This window comes from Girardinichthys multiradiatus, chromosome 7 (genome assembly GCF_021462225.1).
Source record: "Girardinichthys multiradiatus isolate DD_20200921_A chromosome 7, DD_fGirMul_XY1, whole genome shotgun sequence".
In the NCBI taxonomy this organism is placed as follows: domain Eukaryota; kingdom Metazoa; phylum Chordata; class Actinopteri; order Cyprinodontiformes; family Goodeidae; genus Girardinichthys; species Girardinichthys multiradiatus.
Window position 1 is genome coordinate 32,892,285 of NC_061800.1, and position 13,829 is coordinate 32,906,113.

At 37.7% G+C, this 13,829-nt stretch overlaps 1 protein-coding gene across 1 annotated transcript in view; it reads left to right on the forward strand.

Moving 5' to 3' along the window:
• The window catches only part of LOC124871474 (receptor tyrosine-protein kinase erbB-4-like), a 473,669-nt gene that overhangs the window by 395,729 nt on the left and 64,111 nt on the right, over positions 1 to 13,829 (forward strand). The window contains exons 17-19 of the mRNA XM_047370794.1: positions 102 to 234; positions 7,260 to 7,382; positions 10,343 to 10,441. Coding sequence (XP_047226750.1) covers positions 102 to 234; positions 7,260 to 7,382; positions 10,343 to 10,441 — 355 coding nt within the window. The remainder of the gene's footprint in view (positions 1 to 101; positions 235 to 7,259; positions 7,383 to 10,342; positions 10,442 to 13,829) is intronic.

Sequence of the window (13,829 nt, forward strand, 5' to 3'; positions counted from 1 at the left end):
CCGTGCTACTACTGATAAACAGTACCACTCCTTTAGATTGCTTGCTTCCTGATCTTAATCTACTCGTTTTCTCTTTTCCCACCCGATCTTCTTGCCCTCAGAACACCCTTGATTGCTGCAGGAGTGATTGGTGGGCTCTTCATGGTGGTGATCATGGTATTGAGTGTAGCAGTGTCTGTGCGCCGGAAGAACATTAAGAAGAAGAGAGCCCTTCGGCGATTTCTGGAGACTGAGGTAAAAAAAAGACAGCAGACAAAGTTAAAAGTGGGAAAAATGAATTAAATTTCATTGTGTAATTTGATTAAATAGGTTTAAGGTAAGTCTGCACAGTTACAGTATTAACCCCTGCAACCCATTTTCAAAATAATTCATAATTAGGCACACAAGACATGGTTCCATTTGACTATTACAGTTTAGCTTTTTGCATAAATGTTTCAATCCTTTTTAATGTATCATTTATCTCTTTTTTTCATGCTTTACTTCTGAAAGTCTGTTTGCATGTTTAGTGAGGGAGAGCTTAATGAACACCCACCAGCCACTGATCTAGAAAATAGGAACAAGCTTGATAAAAGGCAAAAAAAAGAGACTTCATGCTTCATAATGGGGATTTCAGAAGTTAAGAAAGTTTCAGAAACTTCGGTCAGCTCTTGACTTTGGCACAGTATGTTGGAGAGGACACTTCTTTTAGGAGGAGATAGGGGACCATACCATTAAAATAAAAGGAAGCACTCTTCCTCTTTGTTAATACAAGGATACATCATAAAATGCACTCGTGTCCACAATGAGAATGAGGTCTTATTTCACAGCTTTTTATCTCTTCTGGATCGACAAGTATCAGTAAAGTGTCTCAAAAAAGCTTTGGCAAGATATTATTCTAATGCTGATGTAATGCTGTACTCCCCTCATGTATGGGCCATACTTAACTTAAATAAGTTCTTCTTTAGGTTTCCATACATATACTGACAACTGGACAGTTATAGCAATACTAGTATTTACTGAAACACAATATAGACTAAATTAATATATATTTTTTGCATTTTGCATGGAAACAAGTCAGCTGTCCTATTTCATACCCTAATTTATTATATGCAAGAATCATGGATACTTCTCATTGGGGCAAAAATAGGGATAGGCTTAGGCTGGCAAGCAGATAATTTATCATTTATCAATTTATTTATTCATACAAATTAATAATCTGTGGTAATCTGTGGTTTTTAATCACTAATGCAATCAATGCATGGAGCTTCTCTTACCCAATAGATTAAAATACTAACCAAGCAATGTATTTTTTAAACCGCTGAAAAAACATATAGAAAAAAAGTCACTAGTGTAAAGATCAGGATGGAGGACCCAGAATTTCAGCCAGAAACACAATAGTTAAAAGATTTGTTCAGGAGCAGTGCACAGATACTCAGGACTTCACCAGCCTCGGACCCGGGATCACTGGCAACGGAGAGGCAGGTTAGTGGCTTGAAAAAGCTTGGGTAAATTCACGACCTTGGAGATGGGGAATGGACCAATAAGATGGGCTGCCAGCTTACGGGACTTACCCGCAGAGGAAGATCCCGTGAAGACAACCAAACCTTCTGACCGGTGCGGGTAAACGACGGCGGTTGGCAGCCCTTGACTGGACCCTCGACATCCTGACCATGGACCTCCTGGCCTTCCTCCAGACACGTTGTCATCTCAAGGCTGCAGCGTGGGCCGAGGGAACCTCAGCCTCCCTTTATTGGTCCGTGAACACAGGCGGCTGAAATCCAGAAACAACATGGAACGGAGAAAGACCAGTGGTGCTAGATGGAAGAGTATTCATAGCATGTTCAACCCAGGGCAGATTGTGCGACCACTTCTTGGGGTCAGACTCACATAGAATATGGAGTTTGGTCTCCACTTCCTGGTTTGCCCTCTCGGTCTGTCCATCCGACTGCGGGTGAAATGCAGAAGACAGGTTGACTGATACACCCAGCAAGGAACAGAACTCCTTCCAGAAGCGGGAAACAAATTGTGGTCCACTGTCGGAAACAATATCCACGGGAACACCACGGAGACGGAAAACCTCACGTGCCACCACCTCCCCTATCTCCCTGGCCAACGGCAGCTTTTTGAGAGGAATCAGATGGACCATCTCGGAGAACCTGTCGATTATAGTCAATAGGACTGAGAAACCATTAGACTGGGGCAACCCTGTCACGAAGTCCATGGCAATGTGAGACCAGGGGCGTGAAGGGAGAGGGAGAGGGAGCAACAGCCCCGAGGGCGGTCGGCGGGACGGCTTGGCCTGGCCTGGCAACATTGGGAACAGGCAGCAACAAAATCTGTGACATCCTTGAACAGGGATGGCCACCAAAACTGGGATCAAACCACCCGCAGCATCCTGCGGATTCCAGGATGGCAAACAAAACCCCGGTGGCATCCCTGACCTCTCGTTCCAATTCCAACATGGTCATGGACAACCTGACAGATTCCGGGAGGATGTACTCCTCCACTCCACTGGTCCTCAACTCCGAGGACTCCTGAATTCTAGACAAGGCATCCAGTTTCATGTTCTTGGTTCCAGGTCTAAAAGACAGTACAAAATTAAACCGTCCAAAAAAAAGAGCCCACCTGGCCTGCCTGGACTTTAGGCGCTTAGCCGTCTTTAGATACTCCAAGTTCTTATGGTCAGTCCAGACGAGAAACGGCTCCTTCGACCACTCCAACCAGTGCCTCCACTCCTCAAGAGCCAGCTTGACTGCTAGAAGTTCTCGATCCCCCACATCATAGTTGCATTCAGCGTGGGACAGTGATCTGGAGAAGTAAGCACAAGGGTGAACCCTGCTCTCCGGGGATCTTTGGCTTAGGATCGCTCCAGCCCAGTGCTGGAGGAATCAACCTCAACGATGAATTGCCTTTCTGGGTTGGGGGACCGGAGAACTGGAGCGGTGGAGAATAAGTTCTTGAGCTTGACCAAGACCTCCTCTGCCTGATCATTCCATTCAAATTAGACCTTGGGTGAAGTGATGGCGTGAAGAGGGGCAGCAACCTGGCTGTAGTTGCGAACAAAACGGTGGTAGAAATTAGCAAACCCCAGAAACCTTTGTAACTGTTTGCGATCTACAGGTGTAGGCCACTCTGAAACCGCCTTAACCTTGGAGGGATCCATAAGGACTTGATTAGGAAAGATTATGAACCCAAGGAAGGAAGTGGAGGTGGTGTGAAATTCACACTTCTCAGCTTTGACAAATAAGTGATTCTGGAGAAGGCGGAGAAGAACAGACCGAACGTGAAGTTTATGCATCTCCTGGTCTTGAGAGTAAATCAAGATGTCATCAAGGTACCGATTCTTGACCGTGATCTCATTTAGACCTCTATAGTCAATGCATGGTCTTAAGGAGCCGTCTTTCTTGCCAACAAAGCAGAACCCAGCCCCAGCAGGAGATGAGGAGGGTCGAATAATGCCCGCTTTAAGAGAGTCGTCTACGTACTTCTTCATGGCCTCATACTCTGGCCCGGACAATGAATAGAGGCACCCCCTAGGGGGAGACGTACCTGGGAGGAGTTCAATGGCACAATTGTAAGGCCTGTGGGGAGGAAGTGCCGTGGACTGATACTTGTTAAAAACCTCTTTCAGATCATGATATTCTGGGGGCACCTTAGACAGGTCAGGATAAGTCTCTTCTATGGCGTTATCAGGGATGGACAAAATTCTGGCGGAAGACAAACAGGAAGATGAACAGGCCCTAGACCAACCTAAAATTTCTTGGGCCTGCCAGTCAATGTGAGGGTTATGTCTCCTAAGCCACAAAACTCCCAGAACAATGGGTAACTGAGGTGAACTGATAATGAGAAAGGAAATCTCCTCCTGATGATTTCCACCAAGGACCAGACCAACCTTATCAGTTCTCAGATGGGAGCTGGAGAGGCGATGTCTGTCCAGAGCCAGGATATTATGGGTGTCGGGTGTAGGAAAAAGTTCAATTCCAAGACTCTTGGCAAACGCCTCGTCCATGAACTCTGTGTCCACTCCAGAATCAATAAAAACGGACACCTGGTGAGAAACAAAGGAGACCAGGATGTTAGCAGGAAAAGATAATGAGGAGACAGACAGCAGGCTCAGTAGAGTCCCCCTCACCTCTACTGAGCCGGTCCTTTTAATGGACACTTGGTGATTGTGTGACCTTGGCCTCCGCAGTAAAAGCACAGGTTCAGCTGTCTGCGGTGTGAACGTTCCTCTACCGAGATCTTGGTCCTCCCTATTTGCATAGGTTCAGGGTCAGATCATTTTAAGACCTGGGGAGGAGAGATCAGAGGCTCTGGGTGCCACCCAGATCTCCGAGCTCATAACAACTAGAGACTTAAATATCACTTCAAATCAATCCAAATTACTTGCTAGTAAGTATTTTGTTTTCTGACAGCAGGAAACAAAATTTCTCTAAGGTTGTATTTTTTTTATTAAATTAAATTAAATTAACAGCTAAGAACGAATTACATTGCATACCTGGTTTATCACTTAGTTATATTAACCCTTGCAAACATGGCATTTCATTACAAGCTACTATGATTTCAGACAATTTTTGACTTAAAGTTATGTGTTTTAAAGTTACAGTGGATTTTAAAGTTGGTTATAGCGCTTCACTTTTTTACACACAAAGTAGTTGTTTATTCACATGCAGGTAGAAAGCAAGTTCATATGATAACATAGCAATCCTCAATGAATGAGGAGAAATGTGGCAAAGCCTGTTTTTGCTTTAGAAAAATTGGCAATTACATGAAAATTCTACTCAGCTTTCATCAATAAGAGGAAAACCTCTTCAGATATCAACTTATTGCTGTTTCTTTTTTTTTTGTCAACTTATCAACAGTTGCTTTTTATGGGGAATTAACTTTCACAACCTCTTCAGTTAAAGTTACTTTTATTTTTTCAAAGTACAATCATGCAACAATCAAGTGCACTCCCTTTAACCTTCAGAAATTCTTCCAGAAAAACTCAAACTGAGGCTCCTTGGGACCCAAATGGTCCTCTGCAGGAAACGTGCCATAAAAAATCAAAGAAATTACAAAACAAATGTTCTACCTTTTTCACGTAAATATTTCTGTTATCTCTAGTCCTTATCAGAACTGTAATGTAGCAAAATACAACAGAGGGGTTATATTCAGACCACTACATTTGGTCTGTTGACAACAGATGATTAAATATGAAATACCTTTAAAGATTTTAAAAGAGTTATAATTTTAACACAGATGCTTAGTTTTTAAAAACAAGTCGTAAGTAATACTTTTCGTGATCATATAGTGCAATGCATGAGAAGTGATAAGACGTGACTTGGCCATTTTTGACCTTGTTCCAAGACATTAACTTTTGTAAAAATATTGACTAACAAAAAATGGCTAAAAGGTTTTTCTTTTTTTCTTTTTTGAGTTGTAGCAGAGAGTCAAATACTGTGTTGTGTTACAATTCAGTGTTGCTTCATTTTCAGTTTTGTGTTGCTTGGATGGGCTCTGTTTTGTAAGAACAGCACTAACTCAGCATTTTCAACATGTTTATTGCTGGACAGCTCCCAGCACTGTGAAATAGAATTCTGTCTTTGTTGGACTCGACCACTTTAAAGACATCTATGCTATGTTTTCTGTATTTGTGGTGCACCGTCTTGCTTGTTTCCATGCAGTTAAAACGAATTTGTTATTCCATTTAAAGGAAAAATGGGTATTGTTTTAAATCAAATGGTAACCTATGAGCCAGAGGGTGAGTAGCTGTAGACCACAGCTAGGCTGATTTACATTTCCTCTGTTTTTTCTCTGTGCGCTGGACCTCCCTTTCTAATCTCCCCAACATGTTCTGTAATTCTCTGCATATTGCTCCTCCACTTATGCTTTTGCACCCCCTGACAAATTTAGCTCCTCGCTTCTCTTTTCAATGGCCTGTTGTTGTTTCTGCCAATTGTCTTTCTCCCACTTCCCATATTTCTTCTCCATCCTTTCTCAGATTTCTACTTTTTTGTATTCTCGTTGTTTCATCTATTCATTCCCACATTTTTTGGGACCAATAATTATTCACCTACGACTTTCTAAGACTTTATTGACAGCATACAGCATATCTTTACCCTTGTTATATTGCAATTTCAAATGTCTCACTTTACCCTTGACATTGTGAGATACAATTGGATTTTATGATACATTTGAATTAGGACTGTATTGTATGTGGTAGTACATACACAAAGGCAATGTTCATTACAGAAATGACATGTCATTTTCCTGTTTTTAAAACAGGCTTTATATATAAACACTATTTCTGTTGGATCTATATTTTATTAGTTGATACTTTTCCTTTCTGTTTAAAGGGTAAATTTAATTAAGATACATTTTCATGGGAAACTTATTAAAAACAAACATGAAAACAATATGTTAAAACAGACGATACTCAATGTATTTCACAAAACAAATTACCTGGAAATATCAAATAAAAACGCATGAGTAGTAGTAAATTAACAAAAACAGAAACAAGCAGTAATGCTTTCTCTTAATGGAATTCCCCTAACCCAGAAAATACCTATCATTTTAATTTAAGCTTTTTAAAAGATGCTTGATATAGGAACTTTAACAATGGTTCAATTGCTTCAATTTAAATAGAATTTTTTTTTTATTTACTTAAAAAGACACAAATTAGTAGGGGGAAGAAGTGTGGATTCATGAGATGACAAAAGACAAGCAGTTTTAATTGTAGAAAAAATATATGAATGATTGTTTTCAGCATTTAGCATAAGATTTAAGCGAACAAATGGAACTCAGTTGTGTCAAATGCATTTGCAAATGATTAAACAGCAGGGCAATTGTATCTCCAAGACTAAAACAACTGTTTCATCAGCATCGAGTTGGAGAGATGCATCAGGAACATCATGACACACATTATGAATGTAAATTATAAAAGGTGTTGACCCCTTTTGTGACATTCAGGTAACAGGAAGAAGGGCTTCTACGTTGATCACATTGCATATAACTAAAAACATAATTTTGGATATTTTTAGTAAATTCAAGATAATTCTATCATTACTGTAATAAGGGCTTTCTTTTGCAGTATAACATTAAAGAAATTAAGCTTTTCATTTATCAACAGAACATCTGGTAAATAGTTTTATTTTTTTATTTTGAAATAAGAGGTACAACTCAAAAACATATTAAGTGAAATATATTTGTTTATTAATATATTTTTTTCTCTGATCTAGAGTTGAAACTACAGTACTTACTGACTAAATGTCTTGTGTTTTTGGTATATGTGTTTTTAGTTGGTGGAACCTCTGACTCCCAGTGGAACAGCTCCTAATCAAGCCCAGCTTCGCATTCTTAAAGAAACAGAACTTAAACGAGTCAAGATACTTGGTTCTGGAGCCTTTGGAATTGTTTACAAGGTAAAACATGAGCTTTTGGGTACTGTACAAACATGAGCTTTTGGGTACTGTACAAACACCTTACCTATGGACCTTGGAAAAATCCTAAACCAACAGATTATCAGCTAATGAAATAAAAAAAAATATGAAGCAAATTACACAAGTAGAAAATGAGATACAATTACGAGTCTTTGTGTAAACAAATAACAGGTTGCAAAATAGGTCATGTTTTTAAGTATTTTGTATTTATTAGAAAATTTTAGGGAGTACTTTGTTAGTAAATATTGCCATAGTAATGTCTTTGGTGTGAGATTTTGTGCACTTAAGGTTAGGTTTAAATAAATGTCAAACCTGCTAAAGACCAGAAACGTATTACTCAGTTCCTCTAAAATTGACAGTCTGTACCCATGGGCAGATAGATTTTTAATGTAGGAAACAATGTGGCCTGAACATTTAGAAATTAGAAAAGTTTAAAAAAAAAACTGAGTTTTAAATGTGACTCAATTATCAAGTAGACTACAAGCATAAAATAGGTATGTTTAAGCACAAAGACGGGTTTGGATATGCAACATTACATGTACAAGAATTGGAACCCATGGTAAAGATGTGTAAAAATTCATGAATAAATTAAATTTTATACAGAAAATTAACATCAAATAGATAGAAATGCTGTCATCAAAAGGTTTTTTTGTGACTTATTTTTATTTATATATTTATGTTTCTTACCTCCTTTACCATCCCCTAGCAATTTGTGGCAGCACAGTAAATTTGGTCCTTGTTAAATACATTGTTTTAAACTTTTAAACAAGTGCTCTAACTGCAGACATGACCAGATTTTGGTGAATCACTATTTTATTGTAGCTGTTTTCTTATCTATAAAGATCAATACTCATCTGCCATCTCTTAAATTAATGTAATTGGCATCACTGTTCTGTTGTTTGTATACCAGAGAAAAACATCAAGTAAATAAATAATTTCCTTGTCCCAACATTTATAGTCCACATAATTAAACGTTTTTAGTTCCAGATAATCACCACTAACAGTTTAAATGGAAAATTACAAAAGTAGCTTTGTTATATCACCTTATAAGTGGCAAAAGTATTCCACCTGTTGCAAAGATTATTTATGCATTTAGGTTAGTCTGTTCAGTCAAGTGTTAGGGAGGAACAATGTTATGAATGAAACTTTATGTTAGATTCAAAGTCCTGTTATTCTCATTCAATGCTCCTTTGAACATATTACAAGGCCTGTCTGATCCCAGACATCTGAAAGTGATAGCCTAAATATAGCCTTTAATGCTATTTCATACTCAATTGGGTTTGCTCAAAACATCCACAGACCTACCCACTCTTGTCTTTACTCTCAACCTTGTGCTGACATATGAAATTGAGTGTGAAGAAATAACAGTATTTCCTTATAACCGTATCCTGTCTGACCATTTTTAATAACCATTGGGTTTAATTTACTCCACACGTTGAAGAAAATGTCATTATAGTAGACCATTATCAGACAATGCTGCAACAACCATTAAATAATCTTTTCTATCTTTTAATTTCGTCATTATCACAGGAAACACAATAGCTTTTTATTGTTATATTTAGTCTCTTCATTGCTGTATTTTGTCTTTTTATTGTTAAATTTAACTTTGTACAGTATATTGTACTTATTATCTTTTTACTTAGATATTAGGCTTCTTAACTGGGACCTGAGTCCAAATTCCGTACTTTAACATGTAATTGTGAGCTGGTATGACGATAAAAATTCCTTGAAAAACAAAATGGAGGGCAGCAATAAATTTTTTTTCTATTTACAAATTGATGTTCTTGTTCATACTGTTACTTCCTATATAGCGTACATTAGACAATGTAGGTAGAGGCTAGCTCCCTGGTTTAATTCAGAGCTATGCATTTTAAAGCAGAATGTTAGGAAATTGGAGAATAAATTGTGCTCTACACACCTAGAGGAGTCCTACTTAATCTGGGAAAATAGTCTACTGTTGTATAAAAAGATGCTTCGCCAAGCTAGAACAGCTTATTTCTTATCATCAATAGAGGAGAATGAGAATAATAATTTCTTTTAAGTACAGTGCCAAAGTTACACCGAGTTAGAGCTCTGTTGAGCCATCCATTTCCTTAGCTCTCAACAGTGATGATTTAATGAGATTCTTTATAGATAAAATAGATAGTACACTTTTTCTATTACAGTTTTTCATTTGTTAGGGTTTGCAGTAATTGTAGTTTTAGAGATTTTATAAAATAACAATTAATTATTGACAGCTAATGTTTTTCTTTCTGAATTAATTAATTAAATAAAGGTTAACATTTTTTTCTAAAACTTTCTGCATGAGATTTTTTAGCTGCAATAAAGGATTCATTCAGTTTAAAAGTGTTTACATGTTTATCACTGGTGCTGGCGATTGTGGAGAATGCAGTAAAATTTGTAATAACTCATGTTTATTTGGTTAGTAGGAGCATCTTGACAATATTACAAAGAATAAATAAATAACTTAGCTGAAAATTGGTTAAATATGTATAAAACAGTAGTAATAAACTAGGTCTTGTTTCAGCTGTGTGACAGAGATACCAGCTATTTGAGAAGTACAGTCACATTACTGTAAAACAAAGGTGAAACGTGTATTAATACTGTGACAGTATTGAGAGGCTATTGTTTTCACACACACTTCAGATGCTTTGGTTGCTAAATCACTTTAATCCAACCTGAAATTAGATTGTTCAACAAGATCCAGTAGTTTTACTTTAGGTTAAATCCCCCTTATTAATACAGCAGGCAGAACAATTCCATACTCTGGCAGTGAGAATATGAAACAGTGGGAAGGCTGAGAAATACTACATTTTTAATAGAGATTCCTCTTGTTCCTTAAAGATCTATAGCATGTTCTTCTAACACAGTTTCACTCAGTAATGTGAGTTTGTAATGAGTGTAATGAGTCAAACTTCTTTGCACTTGTCTCTTCTCTTTAGGGTATTTGGGTCCCAGAGGGTGAAACTGTGAAAATTCCTGTGGCCATCAAAATCCTTAATGAGGCCACCGGACCCAAGGCAAATGTGGAGTTCATGGACGTGAGTATTTTGAAAATGTTTTGTTACTGATTTCCTGTGGAAAGAAAACATGTATTTTTCATTTCAAACTTGAACTTACATAACCTTTTCTAAAGTCCAGTATTCTGTGTTTTAAGCCAGGCTTGGATACATGTGCAGAGATAGAAAATATAAAATATTTTGCAGATTTAGATCTATTCTCATTGAAACAAGCAAAAAAAAGTGCCATTTGATGGTTTTTTTCACATTTTCTTATTTTCAAACCTTTGTATTTAATTTGGATTATATGTGATATTTCATGTGGTTTGTGTTTATATTTAGCCCCCCCAATACTTTCTAGAATAATTTTTTACTGCAATTAAATCTGCAAATCTTTTGATGTATCTCTTTACCCATCTAGAGCCTGAAATACTTGCACAATCGTCTTTGCAAATCAGCTCAAACTCAGTCAGATTGTATAGAGAGGGTCTTTGAACAGCAGTTTTCAAGTATTGTCACAAATGTTTTGTTTGACTTCCATCTGGACTTTGAATGCTTTTTAGATCTGAACCATTCCATTGTAACTCCGGCTGTATGCTTAGTGTTCTAGTGTCATTCTGGAAGGTTAACCTATGCCCCAGTTTTAAGTCTTTTGTAGCTGGGAACACGTTTTTTTTTTTTTTTGTAGGATTACCCTAGATTTTACTTGATCCATCTCCATAATGCTGTCACCACTAAGTTTTACTGTGTAGATTGAGTCTTCAGTGTTAACTGCATTACTAGTTTTGTTCCTCTTGTACTGTTTTGCACGCAGCCCAAAATGTTTAATTTTATTTTTATCAGACCAGAGCACCTTCTTCATCATGTTTGCTTGGTATAATACATTTCTAGTGGTTAATAGAAAATGTGACATCTTGTGTCTTTAGTGGCATATCTACTTTTTTTCTTGCTGTTATTCTGTAAAAAACTAATTTGTTGAGTGCATTATGAATAGTTCTCCTGTCAACAGATTCTCTCAAATAAGCAGAAGATCTGCAGCTCCTCCAAAGTTAAGATGGCCATTTTGGCTGCTCCACTGATTAATGATGTTCTTGCCAGGGCCATCAATTTGGGTAGATGGCTGTGTCTTGGTAGCTTTGCAGTTATATTTTACCCATTTCTGGATGAACAGTGTTCTGTGAGTTGTTCAGTGCTTGGCATCTTGATTTATAACCTACCACTGCTTTAAACCTCTCCACCACTTTGTCCAAAACATGTTCCTTGGTCCTTATGTTGTCACTTGACCAATAGAACTAGATCCAATGTCCATCAGTCTAACACAACTCTTGAAACCGTATATATCTAAATATATATATATATATATATATATATATATATATATATATATATATATATATATATAAAAGAACAAAATTACTTTGATGTTGATTTCTTATCTCCACAAGTTGATGATGTGTCAGGTCTGAAGACTACCTTACAGGGGGTGGATCAAGGCCATCCATGATCAACTCAAAAAATGGTAAACTTCTCATCCGTCCAAAATGGGGAAATAATGAAGAACTGTGCGTCAACGAAGAGGAAACTCATCTCCTTGGACAAGAAACCTCTATGGGTTTCCAACTGGCCGGAGTGTCGGCGGGGTCTTCGATCGGTATATGAATCTTCTGACATTCTTGTATCAGACAGATTTCTAGCTTTCAAGCTCTTTCGGGAATGGCCGTGTGGAGAAAAAGTTCGCCTGCGAGCTTTTGTCTGTCCAGATATGCGCTTTCGTTGCGTCATCCCGTGAGACACGCTGGAAATGGCAACGAAAGATTATTTTTCATGTGTTTTATAATCCCGGGTGATGTCAGAGCTGCGATGTCTGTTGAGCTGCACATGTCAGACTGCGCAGCTCAGCCGGTCTAGTCCCCCAAAATGGATGACCCCAACAACAGAATGTGAAAAAGGTGAACATATTTGCGAAGCACTGCTACAGGCAGATGTGGCCTGTGTAACCTTTTTGGACTTGTATTATGAACATGTGAATATTTTTGTGGTTTCCATCTGATTAGCAAGATGGACAATGTTTGAGATGCAGCACTGTTAAAACCCTTACCAAAGCTGATAAATATGTGGTTATTTTACCTTTCCCCTTAAAGACTGTATACTGTCTGACTGAAGAGATTTTATTAAGATGAGACAACCATTATTTCTATGCATTTGACGAAGATGCTTCTTGATTATTATGTCACTAGTTGATCCAGTTTCTCTTGTTCATATTTGCAGTTCTTTAATTTGGTGTTATAAACTGTACAAGTTCATAACACCAAAACAGTACAAGAAGCCAAACAACCGAATGCAGTTAAAAGCTCTGGACTCTGATATACATGCTAATAAATTAGTTACTTTTCATATTGAAAAAAATGCTTGCAACATTCTAAGAAGGATCCTAATAGATTCTCAACCTAAATTTTTAGGGAACTGACTCTTTACTGAGTGTGAAAAAAGTACCACCATATAAGCAATCACCAGAAAATTGTTTTATGATAGAAAACACAAGTCAAAGAACGTTCTGAAGCTATTGTGAACAAAAAGTTGGACCCCCATAACTCAATCAAGGGCCCCCAGGAGCCTTACCTATATAGGCATACGCACACTTCACAGAGGCTCCTTGCAGAGTGCACAAGGTCCCATTAATAAAACATTCACAACTAGTCTCATCTGAGAAGGAAAATGTGAAAAAAAAAACTAAATTATTACACTATAATGATGCAATGCAGATGAAATAACTCTCATCAACACACACATACACACACACACACAGTCAAAAAGGAAGAGTGTTTGAGTGTTAGAATTTCTACTTTTACCATGATGGCTTTGATTAATTTTCCATGCGTGCTTAGTTTTATGCTTTGTGTTTTTTGGGGGCTTGTCGGATGACCGGAAAATCAGAGTAGTGTACCTGACACAGGTTAATGTTATATATACAGGTCCTTCTCAAAATATTAGCATATTGTGATAAAGTTCATTATTTTCCATAATGTCATGATGAAAATTTAACATTCATATATTTTAGATTCATTGCACACTAACTGAAATATTTCAGGTCTTTTATTGTCTTAATACGGATGATTTTGGCATACGGCTCATGAAAACCCAAAATTCCTATCTCACAAAATTAGCATATCATTAAAAGGGTCTCTAAACGAGCTATGAACCTAATCATCTGAATCAACGAGTTAACTCTAAACACCTGCAAAAGATTCCTGACGCCTTTAAAACTCCCAGCCTGGTTCATCACTCAAAACCCCAATCATGGGTAAGACTGCCGACCTGACTGCTGTCCAGAAGGCCACTATTGACACCCTCAAGCAAGAGGGTAAGACAGAGAAAGAAATTTCTGAACGAATAGGCTGTTTCCAGAGTGCTGTATCAAGGCACCTCAGTG